This window comes from Eumetopias jubatus, unplaced genomic scaffold (assembly GCF_037043125.1).
Source record: "Eumetopias jubatus isolate StellerSeaLion01/CBP00866 unplaced genomic scaffold, mEumJub1_p1.0 scaffold_1, whole genome shotgun sequence".
NCBI classification, from domain to species: Eukaryota; Metazoa; Chordata; class Mammalia; order Carnivora; family Otariidae; genus Eumetopias; species Eumetopias jubatus.
In genome coordinates this window covers 118,585,483-118,607,122 of record NW_028274807.1, presented here as the reverse complement: position 1 = coordinate 118,607,122, position 21,640 = coordinate 118,585,483, and the positions used below count along the sequence as shown (strand labels likewise).

The 21,640-nt window shown below is 37.2% G+C and overlaps 1 protein-coding gene across 1 annotated transcript in view; it reads right to left on the bottom strand.

The window, feature by feature from the left end:
- Window positions 1-519: 519 nt before the first annotated feature.
- Window positions 520-21,640, bottom strand: part of GK5 (glycerol kinase 5) — an 81,802-nt gene continuing 60,681 nt past the window's right edge. Inside the window, exons 12-16 of the mRNA XM_028099196.2 lie at window positions 17,477-17,571; window positions 11,790-11,893; window positions 10,289-10,348; window positions 9,544-9,677; window positions 520-6,035 (exon numbers count right to left, since the gene is read on the bottom strand). Coding sequence (XP_027954997.1) covers window positions 5,887-6,035; window positions 9,544-9,677; window positions 10,289-10,348; window positions 11,790-11,893; window positions 17,477-17,571 — 542 coding nt within the window. The 3' untranslated portion in view covers window positions 520-5,886. The remainder of the gene's footprint in view (window positions 6,036-9,543; window positions 9,678-10,288; window positions 10,349-11,789; window positions 11,894-17,476; window positions 17,572-21,640) is intronic.

Here is a 21,640-nt window from a genome sequence, read left to right as displayed (position 1 = left end):
TAATTTCCCTTGTGCAAGAATGTACAATATGAATGATAAGCCTAATAGGATCTAAAGAGGCAGGGCTACAGAAAACCTTTCTTCTCTAACCATATTTAGCTCAAATTTATCTTGTAGCTACCACATGCTTATTTCTCTGTGACCTTCTTTTTTATTTTTTTAAGATTTTATTTTTAAGTAATCTTTATACCCAACGTGGGGCTCAAGCTCACAACCCTGAGATCAAGAGTTGCATGCTCTACCAACTGAACCAGCCAGGTGCCCCAATTCCTCTGTGACCTTCTTATGTGCAGAAACCAAAACAGGAAATAGTATTAAATAAGAATTTCCAGGTGAAATTAAAAAATAAATCCAAAAATAAAGTAGAAAAACGTTAAGGGAAAAATTCACATACCCATTTCTATTGCTGTGCATCTTAGACTGTATTTGTAGATCTCAACATTGATTTATTAGGTTCTCAATGACGATCTAATAAAACTATGAAATTTGTAAAGAACATCAGAGAAATAAGATTATGAATTTGCCAATGCATATGAACTAGAAAATATATTAACTGTCTTGCACGAATAGGAAAATTTCAAATTATTTTTCCACAAAATCATTCTGAAACACAAGTCAGCTTATTTTAAAAAGAGATTACAAACATTATGATAGCTATGGACAAAATACGTATTTGTACACCCTACTTAACATTCTAGGTAAAAGTATCTTTGAAACTTTTTTGCTGTTATACAGTATTAGTACTATACTACATAATAAGTACAGAGGGAATGTGAGAACTCTTCTGCTCAGTACATTATAAAATCACATTCAAGTGCTGTATACACTTTGCCTAGAAGGATTTAGAAATGCTACTTGATGAATTCTTAAGTCACCGTACTGATTTTAAAAGTTTTTTAAAAAGATATTCATGTAAAGATATGGCTCATTTAGCAAACACCCCAATTAGCAAATGGACATGAACAGACATTTCACTGAAGAGGATAAACAGATGGCAAAAAAAACACATGGAAAGATGTTAAACATCATTATTATTTAGGGAAATGCAAATTAAACCACAATGAGAAAACTTCACACCTATCACACTAGCTAAATAAAAAATTGTGATATCAAATGCTGGTGAGGATATGGAGAAACTAGATCACGCATACACTGCTGGTTGTAATGTAAAATGGTACAGCTACTCTGGAACAGTTTCAAAGTTTCTTGTGACGATATGGCTCATTTAAATTGAAACCTTGCATCATTTATTTTCTAAATAGTATAGATATCTATACAGACAGCCATTTTATTTTAATAAACCACATTTATAATAAAGGGGGGAAAGGCAGTAGAAATAGCATACAGAAAATTTCAGAAGTATCTGATTCTTCAGGTTCCTGTCTCTAACATTCCCACTCCCAAGATCATTCCTGCATTACCCTAAGGGCAAGGGTCCCATGGGAATATGGTGACAATATAGCCAGTGACTTAGAACCAGTGCTGGTACCAAAATATCTATGGCTATGAGGCTCCAAAACTTAAAAACAAACAAGGATCACCTACTTGACTTCCTTGGGGTTACCATTTTGACTGGTTTGAACCAGATGACCTGGCATTGGGTATGCAAGAAGATGATTCTGGGGTCAGGTAGGTCCAGAGTATATTTTAATTCTAACTGAGAACCATGATCTAGATTTCCCAAAGGAATTCAGAGTCCTTTGGGGTAGATTCAAGCCTTCTAGGCTATGTCTGGATGACTCTAGAATCACTTCAAGTTGAAGAATTCCAGGGTCCTCTCTTCGGAGAATTATAAAATTCTTGCCAAACTCCTGGGTTAGATTATTTTTCAATGAAGACTGGTCCCCAGTAAAAGTCCTCTGCAGAAGGGGATGTTTCTGAAGTTACTTCCCTCTAACATCAGAGGGTTTGGCATTCTTAAGATTCAATCTGTGAGCTGTCTGCAGTCAAATACACAAAACTGGTGAATGGAAAGCCTTCAACTGTACCTTAGAAGGTTGATATAGTTATGTGTATTTATAGATGTGTATCTCTATACAAACACATATGGAAATACATAAACATATGAAGAATTTAAAAATAAACAGTAGGAGGATTCTAGCTCTCATAAGCTGACCATTGAACAACATGTGGGTTAGGAGTGCCGACCCCCCGCACAAAGATCTGTATATGATTTTTGACTCCCCAAAAACTTTACTAATAGCCTATTGTTGACCAGAATCTTTACTGATAATACAAACAATTAACACATAGTCTGTATGTTATAGGCATTATACACTGTATTCTTACAGTAAAGTAAGCTAGAGAAAAGGAAATGTTATTAAGAAAATCATAAGGAAAATACATTCACAGTATGGTACATATATTTATGGAAAAAATCTGCATATAAGTGGACCTGCACAGTTCATACCCATGTTGTTCAAGGGTCAACTGTTGTCCTTCTTAATCCAACAAAATATATTTTACTTGCAACAAATATAAGCTGTTCCTTACCAACAAATGTATATAAATCAGGGATAAAATACATATGCAAAAAAAGTTGCACTTATAAAGTAAAAATTCACCGTATCAATAGGAAGGCACACAGTTAAGTTCTGTGGAAGCAGACATGGTTTCTGCTTTTTTTTCTTAGATTGTATTTATATGAGAGAGAGAGAGAGAGAGAGAGAGCATGAGAGGGGGGAGGGTCAGAGGGAGAAGCAGACTCCCCACTGAGCAGGGAGCCCGATGCAGACTTGAACCTGGGACTCGAGGATCATGACCTAAGCCGACGGCAGTCGCTTCACCAACTGAGCCACTGACGCACCCGACATGGTTTCTGCTTTTGCGGAACTTCCAGTTTGATGGGAATCTTACACAGAGGCAGATAAAAGAGAGTGATCATCTCTTTTGTTCAGAGATGAAAAGGAAGCAAAAAGGCAGATAAAATCAAGATGCTCTGCAGACTACATTAATCCTATACTGAAGTCATAAACCCACTCATTAAGACCACAGAGGATGCAGGAATGGGGACAGGGGTGAGTGAGTAAAAACAGCAGAAGACAATTACAACATAAGATTTTTCTTTTTTTTGCCTCATTAACCAGTAAAGTAGAAACCCTATTTATTTTAAGATACAACCACCTCTTTTTGCTAACTACCATTTCCTAAGGTAAAATGAGGCAGAGAGAAAAGGAGCATGATAGACACACTACATTTGCTGAGTCTTCAATTTTCTTCTAAGATTGTGTATTAGTGGTTCTCAACTGGGGGTGATACTGCCTCCTGGGGTCCATTTGGCAGTGCTAGGAAACATTTTTAACCACAACAACTAGGGGGATGCTACTGGTAGCTAGCAGGTAAAGAGCTGCCAAATACCCTATAATGCACAGTACAACAACCCAAGACAAAGAATTACCTGTCCCAAATGTCAATAATGCTGAGATTGAGAAACCGTATTATGGTGGGATATAAAACAATTAAAAATCAGTAAGTCTAGGTATGAAAGCATTTAGTACCACTTTAAGAAGGATTGTACAGAAACATTCTCCTACTTAAAAAGATAGCTACAGACCTCCTAAAAATATCTGATTGATCCATAATGGGAAAATAAAACATGCTGAGAAATGTTAGCACAAATTTTTTTAAACTGCAAATATTTTAAACTGCAAATATGCAAATATTAGCATATAAATGAAAATAAACTTGGAGGATGGAAACGATAAATTTTTTTGCTCAACTGATTTTGAATGTCAACTGTTTCTACAACCACAAAAGCAAATGTGGTCACGTTTCTGATTTAGGTCAAATATGGCAAAAGATCTACTAAATTGTGTCACTAAAAAACAGCCAGACGTAGTAAAAATAAAAGATTAATTCTAGACTAACAGAAGAAAAAATTAGCCACTGATTTTTGAGGAGATGCTCTATTCCGATGAGACATGTTCACAATTACTTTTTCACATTATCTAAAAGGTATTTATCCTTTATTTTGTGGTTGATGAGAGAGAATATGAAAAAGAAATGAGCTAACAAATTCTTAAGTATTAATAATATTACAATTCAGTATATCCTAACACAGAGACAGTTCTTTACTATGAAATTATACCCACTGAGAAGCAGAATCTGTAAGAAACAGTAAAACAATGGAGCAGCTTGCGTGTGATCTGATTTTGATAAAACGGCCTATAATTGGTCACTAAGCTTTGTAAAGGGACATAAGAAAAATGAAAAGAATAAAAAGAAGAATATTATCTACATAATGGAATCTGACTTTTTACAGTAAACAAAATACCTCCACTTCACAAAAATATTTCCAAATCTTAATTAATGGAGTTAATGATACTATATATTGGCTATTATGATTCCATCAAAAACTTTAATACTTCAAGAAGACAAAGTTCACTGAAATGGAATTTGTAGAAATGCAGTGTGACACCTAGTTCTATCATATCTGTCACTGAAATGGACATATATGATGGCAACAACAAAATTCCCTGTAACAGTCACTTTTGAAGTTACATTAGCACTTAACAACTAGCTCTGTAACAGTAGGCCTTTATATAAAAAAGCCCAAATAAGAGGGAAATAAATTCATTATTGCTACAAATTGAAATGGAACCTAGCCCAAGTGGAGGAGGGAGGGGCAAATAACATAAGAACAAGCTGGAGGGTAGTCTACTGCCATAGGACAGTTTTACATGGGGCCTGAAGCTACTCACAACTCTTGATTCTTTTACATTTGTTTCTATCAGGAAAGTCTGAGAATGTGGAACTGTCCCTGCTCCTCTCTGTGGAGCTCTGGCCCAGTAACTGTAGGGCAATCATTTGCATGAATACACTCCCATTACCTCTGTCAACTACCCACTGCTCCTATCTCACAGAAATGAATAGATTGAACGGAAGTAAAAGATACCTGGATAAGTGAAATACCCCAATGAAGACAATTCTTATGTCACCAATGAATTAGGGCACTTTCTTCAAATTAAGCTCTGTCAATTAGGCACTTAATAAAAGCAAAAGATATTTATGCAAGCATTTCAACAACAAAGATAAAGAACAGGAAGAGCAAAGCAAGATTTATATCCACTACCCGCATTTTGTAAAAAATGGGATGTTACACTCTAGCCAGAAGTTTTTGAAAGAAATCCTTTTCTTTCAAATATTTGAGAAAGAAAATATTTTCTTTTTCCTTATGAATCATTACCCTCTGTAGTTTCATTCACTAAAGTTATTTTTTCAATACAAAAAGAATGCTCAGATTTTGGTGAAAACAAGGAAAAACTAAGGCAGTGTCTTTAAGCCCAATAAAGGAAAGAAATGACTAACAATAAGCCTATGTGAGCCTATATCGAGCTCATATTTGGATATAGTATTGAACAATTATGGCTTTAAATATAAAATATTAATGTTGCAAAATTCCACATTTCCTCAGTGAGTCTTTCTTTCTAGCTATGTGAACTTCATATAGCCCATTTAATTTTAAAGAATTAAAGGAACACTTGTTAATTTTGGAACAAAACATGAATGATGCTTGACCCAGAACTATTAACTCAGATAGTAAACAATTACGTTCGTATGTATCGCTGACCGAGTATAAAAAGGAGGAAGACCCACAGCTGTCAAAATATGGCTGGAAATGGCGAACGTCCTTTGGAATTTGCTACAAAACAGAAGATACAAAGTTTTGAGGTACTGTTGCCTTACAATCTTACCAAGGTTTAGATTTTAAAATGAGGGATTTTTTGTTTTGTTTCGTATTCAAAAAAGCAATGTTTTTTCTCTCAGGTTGCAGAGCTCATCTGAAATCTTCTCAGTCATTGTCGTATTGGTTATTATCCCTGAGCTGTGTCTCATCTGCGTGTCGTATCAACTAGCCGTATATGGTTTCAGTCGTTCCAGTTAGAGCTACATCTTGTTATACCAATTCATGGAGCGTTTCACTGCTTTGACCCAGTTTTCCATACTCATTTCATATTCTTGCCATTTCTTTTGTGGCTTGAAAACCACTTCACTTTGCCTCAGTTTCTTTAGTTCCTCCTTGTCAGTCCAAAACCCTATAGATAGAAAAAATTACTCTCAAATTTTAAGGCAGAGAAGGAGTCCATAAAGTTTATCCACAAACCTACGCAAACAGGTGCACAGGTAAACAACTGTTTTAAAACACAATTTAAAATATTTTAGTGCTTTCGAATTTTGTTAGATTGACTATCCATGGGAATAAATACACCAGGATTTTAAAATCATTTGGTTTCTATCAGCTTTATTTCTGTGTGGCAGGACACCAAACCATTTCTAGACCAACCTCTCCCTATCATCATTCAATTTCGTGACTTTCTATGAAGAAAAGAAAACAAGTAAGAAGTTGTGTATTTTCGTTTTACATAACTAAAAAGAAAACAAAGATAAATTAGGATTTTTGTCATATATCTTGAGGTAAGAGGCAACTCCCTGGGATATGCATATATTCAAAAGTGGGATTGCATATAATTAGTTTCTATTTCAAACTATTGTATCTCACACAAGTTATTTAAATCCCACTTCATGATTATATTGTTCTTCACAAAGAGGATCATGTGATTTATAATAAAAAGCAGCAAGAAAACACATTTATAACTATGACCATAAGTAGTCTGAAATGGCCGAGGTGTCTTATTAATTAACCTGGTATAGTTCACTTACTCTGAAGTACTAACACAGTTGACAAGTCTTCTTGAAGGATATTTTCTCTTACCAATAAAGCGGACACAAAATTCCTTCCTCTCAAATTTTCTATCAGACCACTTTCTTTCTAACTAAGTCAGCATTTTAGACTCATCTATATTCAAAGATATTAATTTATAGATGTTATTAAGACTAAAAATAGTTTTTATTAGTATACTAAAGTTAGACAAGTCTAGTCATGAAAATAAGCATGTTCTTAAAATCCTTATTTCCAGAATTATTTACTCGTTAAGACATACATTTTTTTTTTAAGATTTTATTTATTTATTTGACAGAGAGAGACACAGTGAGAGAAGGAACACAAGCAAGGGGAGTGGGAGAGGGAGAAGCAGGCTTCCCGCGGAGCAGGGAGCCTCATGTGGGGTTCGATCCCAGGACCCTGGGACCATGACCTGAGCCGAAGGCAGACATTTAATGACTGAGTCACCCAGGCGCCCCAACATACATTTTTTTTTTTGAAGATTGATTGATTTAGAGTGTGAGCTGGGGGAAGGGAAGAGGGAGAAGGAGAGGGAGAATCTTAAGCACTCTGCACTGAGCACAGAGCCCAACACAGGACTCGATCTCACAACCCTGAAATCATGACCTGAACTGAAATCATTAAGAATCAGATGCTTAACCGACTGAGCCATCCAGGCACTCCAGGACATACATATTTTTTCAAGTAATTTTATTAAGTATGTATCAGATAGACTCATTTCCTGGGTGAATTTTGAAAATACAGAGGATGTGCATAGCCTTCAAGTCTCAGATTCCTTAAAGAGAAGCAAGTCAACCAGAAATCTCAGCTTTTCTGAGACGGTAAAACTGCTCCCTGTAGTTAGTGAAGTCTCTGTATTAAAAAGGTTTGAAATTAAGTATAGATATGATGAAATAGCTAAAGCTCAAGCCACTGTGTTATGTTTAAGAATAATCTGTCATATGGGGGCGCCTGGGTGGCTCAGTCGCTTAAGCCATCTCCCTTTGGCTCAGGTCATGATCTCAGGGTCCTGGGATCAAGCATCAGCCTCCCTGATCAGCGGGGAGCCTGCTTCTCCTTCTCCCTCTGCTGCTCCCCCTGCTTGTGCTCTCTTGCTCTCTCTGTCAAATAAATAAATAAAATCTTAAAAAAAATAATCTGTACGTGTTTGTTATTTAAAGTATTTAAAATGTTCAAGAGAATCTGACATATTTAGTCTTATAAGCTGAAAAGGCACAGAAAAATCTGATCTACTTTATAAACAATATCAGAATGTTTATGAGCATTTGATTTACTGCAAATATAAGCTTAATTTATTCATTTTGCAAGAGTTGTTTAAGTACCTGAGAAGATTTTCTTTGTTACACTTCTAAGCTTGCTCAGTTAGGCATATGAAATTACTAAAAAGAAAGTCAATTGTATTAAATGTGTATTAGTTGAAATATACAAAGGAATTTAACTAAATTTGTAAATGGAAATGATTATTTAAGGGAAAGTTATTTTCTTCAACTTGAATTAATCACACATTAATCAAAGAACAAATGAAAGTGATTGTTTCAATTTTATTCAAAGTTAACAGATTTTTAGTAGAATAAAGTTTAAGTTGAACTTAACAAGATTTCAAACTTTTTGGATTTGTAACTTTAAAATGCTACATATTAGCCTAAAACTTTTAACTGCAAAATATCCTGTTTTGTACATTCTTCCCTTCCATACAGGAATGTATTAAATAATCCCAATGCCCCACATCAGCATCCTACTTCCTAGGGAACCCTCTAACTGGCCTCCTGGAGTCCATTCTTCACCCTCCCAACTAATCCTCTCACTAATTGCCAAAGTGGTCTGTTCAAATATAGATCTATCCATGTCCCTCCCCTACCTAAAATTCTTCAGTGGCTCTCCAGTGCCTTCACGATTAAGTTCAAACCCCTCTGTATGAGGAGTCTACCACAACTGGACCTCTGTTCCTCTCCAGCCGTTCCTCTTGCTCTTCCCCTATCAGCACTTACTGTAATGGGCTGGGACATTTGCACAAGCTGCTTTCTTTATTGGACCACTCACCTCTTAGGACTCCTTACCGCCTCTCCTGGCTGTCTGCTAACTCCTTCAAAACTGAGCCTCCTCTGGGAAGCCTGCACCACTTGCTTAAAGCTATGGCTGTTCGCTGGGTTTATCACACAGGTATAATAATTGGTTGACTTGTCTGGCTGTAACTAGAGACTCCCATAGCAGGGACTATGTCTTTTTTTTTTAATTATTATGTTATGTTAATCACCACACATTACATCATTAGTTTTTGATGTAGTGTTCCATGATTCCTTGTTTGCATGTTAACACCCAGTGCTCCATTCAGTACTTGCCCTCTTTAATACCCATCACCAGGCTAACCCATCCCCCCAGCTCCCTCCCTCTAGAGCCCTCAGTTTGTTTCTCAGAGTCCACAGTCTCTCATGGTTCGTCTGGGACTATGTCTTTTAAACTCTTTATTCCCAGCAGTGACGGTCATGTAGCAGGTACTCAACAAATTTTCAATATGTAAAAGAATGGAGTGGTTTCTAATGCCAAAGAAAAGCCTATCTACTCAGGAAGTTTACCCAGAGACTTTCCCTTTGCTGAAGACAGAGCAGTTGAAAATTAGTTTTCCTTGCCTCGTAATTCTGACTGAAGGAGTGAAGTGAGGAGGGTGGCGGTGGGAGGGGGAAGACCCATCCACAGAAGAGGTCAAATGAGTATTTTGTGAGTTATGTGCATATGTGTATGGAGGTTAATGGACACCAAGGTTTTCCAGACCCGCTCTATAATTCTGTGAATTGGGAAGAGAAATGCTACTGGCAAGAAATGGCTTTCAAGACAGTTCTCGCTTTTATAAAATCCACACATACCAACAGCAAGGCCAGCTAGAAAAGCTGCACCAAGGCAGGACATGTCTAAGTTGATGGGTCTCTCTATATTCACATTAATCAGGTCTGAAGTCATCTGCATAACAAAATTGTTCTTACAAACTCCTCCATCTGCCCTGTAGGGAGCAAGATATTTGAGATAAATTATTCCAACAGAAGCATAAAAACATTATTAATTTTTTTTAAAAGGGCCACATATATTTTTTTAGATTCTTGATTTTATTTTTTTAAGTTCAACTTTTTAATTCCAAAATTATATCACTTCCCATTGACCTGAAGATAAAGTTACTCACTAGGTAATCTTCAAACACTTTTCCTTATCCCTGACATCAATCTTCCCACCCGCCCTGCTTGTCCTAAGACTAGTTCAAAACAGGCCAAGTAAACTAAGCCAACATAAAAATTCATTTGGACATACCAGCAAAGAAAATTTGATGCTTCCATGCCAAAAGGACAGCCACAGATCCAAAAAAGAGATTTTAAAGATGTTTATAATATACAAACGTATAATAGGATCCTCCTAAATTCTATATTGTGTTATATTCTCCATATCCAAAATTAGCTTTCCTTTTCTTTCCAAATTCCTAGGACCAAGAATTTTGTTGCAAAGAAACTAGGCATAATGTATTTTTTAAATCCTGAATAATCATAATGATGAAAATACTAATAGCGGTTACCACTCACTTCCAGTTTCTAATTAAATCTATTGAAAACAAAGTTTACGTACCGGACTTTTGTCACAGGGATATGGATCTCTTTCTGCATCAACTCATATAACTGTTTGTTTCTAGTAAAAAAGTCAAGATAACTATTTAGAGAAAATTCTCTATTTTTTCCAGTCTAGAAAAATAAAAACTATGGTTTTATTTATATGGTATATAAAATATACAAAAGAGAACATTAAACCAATATATTCAAATATATTATGCTAACTGGAAGTCAATAATAAATGCTCAAACAAGCAAGAGGTTTCGGGCCTTGTACTTTTCACTTGATAAAAGGAAGCATATTTTTCGTTTAGAAATAAATTTAATCTATTATTCTTCCTACAAATAAAAATTTAAAGCAAGCATTCATTTAATAGAAAGCTATTAAGATGATATGACATGAATAACATCTAATAGAATTCATCAAATATAAAAATAATCATTTTGTAATCACATTTTTATTTTAAATGTTCCAAATGTTCCATATTCATGATAGCCACATTCTTAATTTTAATAAACTACAACTGTGCCATAATAAAAAGACCACAGGGAAATATACAAAAAGAGTAATTCTGGTGATTCAATCTTTGAGTATAATGGAAGCATTATTAATTAGAATAATTAGAATTCTCCTTTATCAGTAAGGAAACAAAAACCTTTGAAAGTCTCCTTTATCAGTAAGGATACAAAAATCTCTGAAAGTCCAAATTTTAAATCTTTTATGCCTAAGAAATTAGATACAGTCAACCCTTGAATAACACAGGGTGTACGGATACTAACCCACCACAAAATCAAAAATCTGTGTGTAAATTTTGACTCCCCCCAAACTTAACTACTAATAGCTTACCGTTGGCAGGAAGTCTTACTGATAACAGTCAATTAACACATATTTTGTATGTTATATGTATTTTATACTTTATTCTTACAATAAAGTAAGCTAGAGAATGAAAATGTTATTAAGAAAATCACAAGGAAGAGAAAATATATTTATTTACAGTACTGTACTGTATCTACTGAAAAAAATTCACGTGTAAGTGGACTTGCACAGTTCAAACCCATGGTGTTCAAGGGCTAACTGTATTTTTAAAAATCATCTATTTTCAGATATCAAATGTAAATGGTACCGGTACTATCACATATAAAAAAGAGATGCTGGGGCGCCTGGGTGGCTCAGTCAGTTAAGCGTCTGCCTTCAGCTCAGGCCATGATCCCAGGGTACTGGGATCGAGTCCCACATCAGGCTCCTTGCTCGGTGGGAAGCCTGCTTCTCCCTCTGCCTGCCACTTTCCCTGCTTGTGCATGCTCTCTCTCTCTGATAAATAAATAAAATCTTAAAAAAAAAAAAAAAGAAATGCTAAGGAAATTAGCAATAAAAGCAGATTATGTCATAAACAGTATGAATTTAAAGGTATAAACACTCAGTTAAAATTAATAAATTTCATAATTTAGTTTAGCAGAAATTAATAGAAGGAAATGGCAATACTGTATGGGGAAGGGAGAGTTTAGGGCAGGTTTTGGTACCTGAAAGCTATTGACTCCAATATTGCTCGTACGAGATGGTATTTATTGGTGGAAGCCTTCAAACCCATAAAAGAGGCACATGCACAGGGGTCATTTAATGGAGCCTAAAGAAAGGGAAAGGAAAAATTTTTATTATTGTTCTGAATTATATGCATAGACTTGAAGGCATATTATGCAAAAAAGACATTGCCATGGTAGAAAAAAAGAATGCTAGGGGCGCCTGGGTGGCTCAGTCGTTAAGCGTCTGCCTTCGGCTCAGGTCATGATCCCAGGGTCCTGGGATGGAGCCCCGCGTCGGGCTCACTGCTCAGCGGGGAGCCTGCTTCTCCCTCTCCCACTCCCCCTGCTTGTGTTCGTTCTCTCACTGTGTCTCTCTCTGTCAAATAAATAAGTAAAATCTTAAAAAAAAAAAAATGTCAACTGTTAGGGTAACTCTTTAATAGGACTTAAGCAAGGTTGAGTCATAAGTATTGGACTTAGCTATACCTTCTGTCTGAACTCACACGAAGAGAAGAGTAATAAATTATTATTTTTTTTTACAGAGTAACAAACTATTAAATGTCTAGCTTTACAAGAAGAAATGAAAAGCAATCCTAGTATTTCCCCTTTTCTCCATCTGTAAAGTTTTTGTTTTTTTTAATTTTTTTAAAGATTTTATTTATTTTTTTGACAGAGAGACACAGCGAGAGAGGGAACACAAGCAGGGGGAGTGGGAGAGGGAGAAGCAGGTTTCCCGCGGAGCAGGGAGCCCGATGAGGGGCTCGATCCCAGGACCCTGGGATCATGACCTGAGCTGAAGGCAGACGCTCAACGACTGAGCCACCCAGGTGCCTCAGGTGGTTGGCTTTTTGAAGTACACGCTTTTGATATTCCTCTCTCCCTGTCTTCCTTCTCATCCTCTCCCCAGGGAACAATGTCCCATATTAACAATGTGGTAAATATCCTTCTACACCTTTGTCCATGTTCATTTAATTTTATGAAATATACACATGCATGAATATTCATACCTACCATTATATAATACCTATAAATAAAAGAAGGCATGTCCTTCTTTTACAAAAAAAGATCATATTATTTTTTAATAATACGATACGTCTGCCAAAGGCAGACGCTTAACGACTGAGCCACCTAGGCGCCCCCATCTGTAAAGTTTTTAAACCAGAATTGTTTTCGTAGAGTGTTTTTTTTAAAATATCCATTAGTCATAAGATAAAAAACTGTAAGGCAGAATATGTGTTTTTCAGTGTCATAACTTACACCTAATCTGTTGTCAGACATTCAAACTCTTCTGTTTCTTAGCTTAATAGTCTTATTGCCTAATAGGAAAAATGATCCAGCCTAACTTCTGTCTTTAAAAGAGCCAAAGTCTTGAGTTGGAATTATGTATATGTTGGATGAAGTTTGTATTCATCTTTGCATCCCCAGAATTCTGGGACACAAAGATGAAGAGCAAAGACCCCTGCCAGAGCTCATAATCTCACAAGGAAAAAGACAGAAGAATGGTTTCAATGTATGATATGAGGTCGCAACAGAGGGAAGTACTAGTGCTATCAGGAAATGATGGGCCCGAGGAAAAGCGCCTTCCAGCTTCAGGGCCTTGAGACATCATCTCATTACCTGGAAAACTTTCTACCACCCCTTTTCCTAGTTAATTCTACTCCCCTTCCAAATCTTGGCTCAGATTCCTCTGAGAAAACTTCGGATCCCAGAGACAAGACCAAGCCACCATCAGTGCTTTTATGGAACCCTAGAGCTTCACATTATATATTTATAATCACATATATTTGTGTGAACATTTGCTAAAAGTCTATCTTCCCTGTGGAAACTCATTCCTATGTGTCTCCAGGGCCTTGCACTGCATCTGGCCCCCACGGGGGATCCTCACACATTTTTTTTTTTTTTTTTAAAGATTTTATTTATTTATTTGAGAGAGAGAGAACGAGAGATAGAAAGCACGAGAGGGAAGAGGGTCAGAGGGAGAAGCAGACTCCCTGCTGAGCAGGAAGCCCGATGTGGGACTCGATCCCGGGACTCCAGGATCATGACCTGAGCCGAAGGCAGTCGCTTAACCAACTGAGCCACCCAGGCGCCCCACACATTTGTTTAATCAATGAACAAACAATACTCTTCCTCATTACTTAACTGAAGAAATTCCATATTACATCTTATCTTTACTGTAGCTGTGACTGTCCTCCTATTATGAGTTTATCCTGATTATTTTTCAAATATATTAACATGTTTTGGTGATTCACTCAGTGAAACCTTATTTATACAGTCACACTGGCCTGTATCAGGTGGTATAATACTATAAAACAAAGATCAGATTCAGCCTGTTCATTTAGTCCCTAGTTGTGTGCTATGTATTTTCTGCATAAAAATATTTTCTTCTAATATACCACATAAAATCCTGGTATGACTGGCCTGAAATCACTTTTGTAAACATAACTATGCACATAATTTACAATTAATTAGTAATAGGCCAATTTGAGAGGTAATAAATTCCATAGAAACCTACAAATTTCTTTTTGGTTACAATGCCCCCATATTAGTCCAAGTGAGTCTGTCTTTGGGATGATATGGCAGGAAAAACACTGGCAAGGTCCTTTGGGCCTGGTCACACCTTGCCAGGGCAGACAGTCTCCGGCCATACTTCCAATCTGTCACTGCCAATCCCATTGAGTAAGCCTCCCAGACCATCAACCAACCAGGAACAGCAGGACTCAGTCAAGTTTTGTTTGGAGGCCTAAGCTAACCTAAGCTAACCTATGACCAAGGCATAGACTGCTTGCCCCCACAGGCCCTTGTCACCCCTGGGATCTTAGCCTAATCTACTGGGGATTTGCAGGATGGTTAATTTCTCTTGCCCCTTGTCAACCGTGAACCTAAACACAAATTCCTCTGGCATCTATTTTGTATTCCCACTGTCATATTTTATGCCATACCATGAACCAGTACAGCAGAGTGGTTAAGAACCTGGACTCTGGAATCAGAACACCTGGGCCCTGAAACCAGCTCTGCCGCTCACTACCTGTGTGAGACCAGCCAAGTGATTTAAGAGCTCTAAATCAGTTTCTTCATCTTTGGAATGGGATGGTAAGAGTATCTTCTGCGTTACTGAGTTACTGAGGATTAAATGAGATAATGCATGACATTTAGAACAGTGCCTGACACAGAGCAAGAATTCACTACAATTTTATATTACTATTAATTCTTACCAAAACCCTTCCCACTACTGACTCTCTTCATAACCCTTTCTATGCCTTCGGAGTCCTTCCTTCTACTGTAAATAAATTCTCCTAAACCGTAACCAGTTCTGAGAAGTTCTAAAAACTTAAAACTTAAAATCTGTCCAACGCTTGAGAGGACCAGGCACTCCAGTCAGATTCTCAGATTTCTCAGAAAAGATGATCTCAGAAAAAGACCCTCAACAGGGGGAACTGAAGCTAAAAGGCACAAAGTTGAAGAATGTTGTGTATATTTCCAAATTATGGAAAAGCAGAAAGTATGAGGAAAATAATGACAATGAAGCAGAGGTTATGAGGAAGAAAGAATACAGAGCAGTGCTGGTAATGAGAAAAGCAGACCCACAGAGAAGAAACCACAAAGAACATTGAGAACTGCAAAGTCAGTTGCCCGACTTCTTTCCAATACCGGTGAACCACCAGCTCCTCTCAGGGTAGGATAAGCAAGCCTATTCCAGGCAAACCTAAGAACCCTCACCCTTTGAGGACTGACACTTGGTTCAGAGTTCTGTCCATCCTATCACTGCCACCATCACGGTAACTTTCAAGTTAAGCAGACAGCCACTGATTCCTGCTTCTGATGCCTGTCATGGATATTCTCCATTAGTAGCTCCCCCCACAAACCACAAGCCCTGCCGCAGCGAAGCCACAATGACTGCACCAAATGATGCCATCCCGGGTTATGGCCCCCATGCTCTAGCCCACCCCTTGCTAGTTGTCCTAGATTTCCCACTTTCTTCAAAGTGCCCCCAACACCCCTGTCTCAGCAGACTCCCTGGAGAAATGGAGGCTATTGGGATCTTTTAATATCTTGCCCCTTGTTATCTATGGCCATAACAATATTCTAAAATTAAAGGCAGAATCGCAGATACTTGACCCTTCCTCCCCTCCATTTCCCCTATCCCTCATTTTCTTTAGTTGTTGACACAGGCCGCTTATCAGTGATCTCCCTCCTATTTTTCAAACAGCTTAGTATCAACACAGTATTGTCTGAACTCACTTTCGGTTTCCACTGAGGCATTTCAGTGCTACATTGGGAACTACTTGGTATGCAGCCCTCCCCCACCCCTCTCAAACCCCACATACTGCCAGGCTGCAGTCATGGCAGGACGGGGACATTTTTTATTAACATGAAATTAAAAACCACAGCTGTGAGAGTTTTGCCTAATCTTCTGGGCTTTAGCAATACTTTTTCTCATATATTTGATATTATTTTTACAAGCATATGGACTGAGGCAGAAGTTAAAAACAGAGCTGCCAAGATAAAGTCACTATTAAGTCCCTGAGCATATTTTTCTAAAAAGGGAAGAATACACAGTAGCCTAATTAAGTCCTACCTTGGCTGATGACAACTATTCATCTCAAGCTTCCTCCTGAAACCTCAATCCAACAAATATTCTTCATCCCCTGTCCTAGGATAGATACTATTCAGTCCTCATATTACCCTAAAGAGGACACACTGCAATTTCTATTATGTAGTTTATGAACTTTTAGTCCTTTAGGGTAATGTATATAGAAGGAAATTATTACAGATATTAAAATAATGCCTATTAAAAGCCTAGATTGGAAATATATTTTTAGAGATTTGAAACACCCTGATCTAATCCTTTTTCATCAGTTTCTACGTTATATTATCCAAACTTTCAAATTTGCGGCTTTTTTAACTGATTGCCTGAATATGGGATGGACTAGAAGTAAAAGAAATTTTTATTTTTTGAAAGGAAACATATTTAGAGATGGATTAAAAGAATAGTATAAGCCTTCCAAAAAAAGGAATTTGTTCATAATAATATACCTGAAAAGTTTTTTAAAGGTCTTTATAACAATATGCTAAAATCAAAGGCAATATCACGGATTTTTCAATTAAATACTAAGTTAAATATTACAAAGCCAAGTCTCTTACCGGGTTCACTTTTGATTAGGCAAAGTAACCAATACTCCACCACAACAGTTAACCAAAAGAAATTTTGATTTTTTTTTATAAAAGTTAATGAAACTTAATAAATAACTGCAAAATATACGTGTGTGTGTGTGTGTGTGTGTGTGTGTGTGTGTGTGTGTGTGTAATCTTAACATTATTTTTCTAATTCTCAATGGGACACTTCCTCTAAGTAAAAAATGCCAATATACGGATATATCTTTCCCCACTGGGAAATGGCTTTTGGTTATGATAAAGTAATGCTAAGTCTTATGTAAAAGTTCTATACCAAACTTGCCAACTTCTCATTTCCACATGGGTGGAGCTCTAGGCTGAATGTGCTGTGCTTTCTCATGCAATCTGTGCTAAGTCACAGCTCCTCAGCCCTGGAACATACCTTTACCTTCATACTGCTCAGTTGCCAAATTTTCAGGTAAGGGAGCAACAGGTACATAATTTTGAGTGTGGGTATGAGGAGAAAAATTTCTGTAGTTGTCACGGACTGAAAAAATAAATATATAAAATACCTGCAATCCACTAAAAGATGGAACAAAACAGACTCCTTCAGAATCTTCTAAACTTTTGGCCATTTTTTCAGTCTCAGCAGCATCTGTGAAAAGATCTGTGAAAAACAAATAATTAAAAAAAAACCCTAAAACAAAACAGAGGGGCTGGGGAGAGACAAACAGAATTATGTTATATGACTAGTGTTTACCTACACCCACATTTATTACAAGTACAGTGTGAAAGGGTCAACACAAAGGCCAATCTACTCTAGTACTATCTGGGCTCCCACACTGCACAGGTTTAGGGGCCTGTGGAAGGTCTTAGATGAGCTCTGTATGCAGCACACCTTACTTTTTCCTTTAAAGATATTTGGGCTGTTTACAGAGACCTGGGTGGCTTAGTCAGTTGAGCGTCTGACTTGATTTCAGCTCAGGTCATGATCTCAGGGTCATGGGATCAAGCCCTGCATCGGGCTCCACGCTCAGTAGGGATCTGCTTAAAATTCTCTCTCCCTCTGCAACCCGCCACCCCTGCCCCCACATACATGCTTTCTGTTTCTGTCTCTCTCTCAAATAGTTAAATCTTTAAAAATAAATAAATATATTTGGGCTATTTAAAAATCAATTGTGTGCTTTTGGCATTAAAATAAATCATTCTCCTGAAGATAACACCAATCCTAGTTTTCGGTTTTTTTTAAAGAATTTATTTATTTATTTGACACAGAGAGAGCTAGAGAGACAAAGAGACAGAGAGCAAGCACAAGCAGAGGGGAACGGCAGGCAGGGGAGAAGCAGGCTCCCCACTGAGCAGGGAGCCCGATGTGGGGCTCGATCCCAAGACCCTGGGATCATGACCTGAGCCGAAGGCAGCCATTTAACCAACTGAGCCACCTGGGCGCCCCGACACCAATCCTAGTTTTGTGACGAAAAGATCCTCTCTACTGAATCAACTGAAAAACTACTCCATCTAATGAGTTCCATAAGGGGCCACCAATAAGTAGATATACTAAAAGCCAATCTTTAAGAAACAAACAAAAAATCAAGATCTAATTAATTTAGTATACTATTTTTACAGGAGTATATAACATACATATAGAAAACTGCACAAATCGCAAGTGTATAACAGGGATGAATTTTCACAGCGTGCATATACCCGGGAAACCAACACCCAGATCAAGATACAAACTTCTTTTGTTCAACATAATGCTTGTGAAATTCATTCATGTTGTTACAAGTAGTTACACTTCATTCTTAGCTCTGTATAATATTCTACTGTGCGACTACACACAATTCATTAAACTGTTCTATAGCTGATATGCATTTGGTTAGTTTCCAGTTTCTGGCTAATATAAATAGGCCACTTTAAACACTCACAGACATTCTTTTTGGTGAACATATGTATATGTTTCTGACTGATATATACCAAGGGATGAAGCTGCCAGTCCTAAGGTCTAAGTACATATAGTACTAGCTTTAGAAGATACTGCCAAACTATTTTCCAAAGTGGTTATACCACATTAAGGCTCCTGACAACAGTATGAAAATTCCAGTTATGCCATATTCTTGCCAATAATTGATACTGTCTATGTTTTTCATTTTAGCTATTTTGGTGGTATTGCATGGCAGTTCGATTTTGTTTTCTCTATTAACTAATGAAGTGGCAATCCTTTTCACTGACCACTTGGATATCCTTGTTTGTGAAGTGAGTCCTGAATAAGCATGTAGGGCAGACAGATCGGATGATAAGGCTCAAGAATCAGTCATAATACAAACTGATGGCTTTGAAGAGCCTCAAGGAAGTTGGTTTAATTTAATTGTATGTTTTGTTATTCTTACAATGAAAAATTGATTAAAGATGAGAAGTTTAAGGAACACCTATGTTAAAACTCAACTTAATAAGGATTGTTCAATAACAACTACAAATTTTATTCAAAATGAATTCTCAGATCCATTAGTCACATCCGTTTGATCAAAAGGTTCATATAGCACATCAAAATATCTCTAGTACTTCAAAAACTAATATTAAAAAAATAACATTGGTTTTCAGGGCACCTGGGTGGCTCAGTTGGTTAAGCCTCTGACTCTTGGTTTCAGCTCAGGTCATGATCTCAGGGTTGTGAGATGGAGCCCCACATCAGGCTCTGGGCTCTGTGTTCAGTGCAGAGTCTGCTTGAGATTCTCTCACTCTCCTTCTGCCCTTCCTCCCACTCACATGCTCTTTCTCTCTCTCAAATAAATAAATTCTTTTTTAAAAAAATTAAAGAATAAAAATAGTAATGCTGGTTTTCAAATCTGTGTTTTAAAAAATCATTTCCAAATGCCTATATTTTTAAAACAAAATTTGGAAAACATACAAGATGGCTGGTTTGAGGAAAGTTTTTGGCAACAGGCAAAGAAATGGGGGGAAAAAAGGAATTTAGTTTATTTACATTCCTCACTGGTTGTTCCATACTTGCTTAAAAAATTTCTCTAAATAATCTTCCACTTTTAAACTGTTCTCAAATGAGCTTATTGATGGAAAATCTTTGAGAGTAAGCAGGTTTCACTCTGTCTCTCCCACTGAAACAGCTAAGGATCTTGGATGGAATGTGTGGAAAAGCTATCTGAGGACTCAGAAGAATAAGGCTGGTCAGGGAACTCTAAGTAACACCAAACCAGTGGTGAGTTTCCTGTTTTTATTTATTTTCTCTGATATTTCCTGGCCTAGACTCAGGGAGAGCCTAAAACCTGACACCTGGGTCTGGGTGCAAATTTGAAGAGTTTCTACAGAAGAACCCTCTTTCTGGTCTGAGGAACAGGACTCAGGGGTCTCTACAGGAGAAGGTGAGGAGATACTCTGGATTTTGCTTCTTCAATTTTTTTTTCATTCTACCTGAATTAGAAGGAGAAAAGGCATTGAAGAGAAAGAGAGAGAGAGAAAGAAAAGAGAACTTCATGGATTTGTGAGACAATAATGGCCTAACATTTCTGTGATTTGAATCCCAGAAGGAAAAGACAAAGAATGCAGTCCAGAAAAACTATGTGAAGAAAAAAAATGACTGTAAACAGCCCATAGTGGATGAAAGATATAAATCTGTAGGTTCAAGAAGTCCAGAACATCCCAACTGGATAAACACAAAGAAATTGATACCCAGGAATATCATAATAAAACTAAAAATTAAAACCTGAAAGTAAAGAAAAAATCTTCAAAGCAGCCAGATTATATATTAGGGAACAAACATTCAAATGACTGGAGGTTTCTCATCAAAACTATGAAGGTCTAAAGGCAGTGGAACATCTTTTTAAGTACTAAAAGAAAAGAAATGTCATCCTAGAATTCTATTTTATTTATTTATTTTTATTTGTTTATTTATTTGAAAGGAGAGAGAGCACAAGAGAGCATCAGAGGGGGGAGGGCCAGAGGGAGAGGGAGAAGCCTACTCCCGCTGAGCAGGGAGTCTGACTTGGGGCTTGATCCCAGAACCTGAGATCATGACCTGAGCTGAAGGCAGACACTTAACCGACTGAGCCACCCAGGCACCCCATGTGTGTATGTTTATATGAGCCAGCAATCCCACTCTTAGGTATTTATCCTAGAAAAATGAAATCTGGGGTGCCTGGGTGGCTCAGTCAGTTAGGTGTCTGCCTTCAGCTCAGGTCATGGTCCCGGAGTCCAGGGATCAAGCCCTGCATCGGCTCCCAGCTCAGCGGGGAGCCTGCTTCTTCTCTCTCTCTCTCTCAAATAAATAAATAAATAAATCTTAAAAAAAAAATGAAAAAGAAAAATGAAATCTGATGTTCATGCAAAAACCTGTACATGAATGTTCATATAGTGGCTTTGTTTGTAATCACCCACAACTGTAAACAACAGCCCACATGTCCTTCAGTTGGATAATGAATGAACAGACTGTGATATATCCATCACATAGAAAATTGCTGAGTAATACAATGGAATGAACTATTGATACATACAAAAACATGGATGAATCTCAAAGGCATTATGTTGAGTAAAAGAAACCTTCTCAACTGGTTGTAGGATTCCATTTCTACAATACTGTGGATTCCAATATCCATTTATATGATTCCATTTATATGAGAGCCATTTATTTTTTTATTTTTTAAAGATTTTATTTATTTATTTGAGAGAGAGAGAATGAGAGATAGAGAGCACGAGAGGGAAGAGGGTCGGAGGGAGAAGCAGACTCC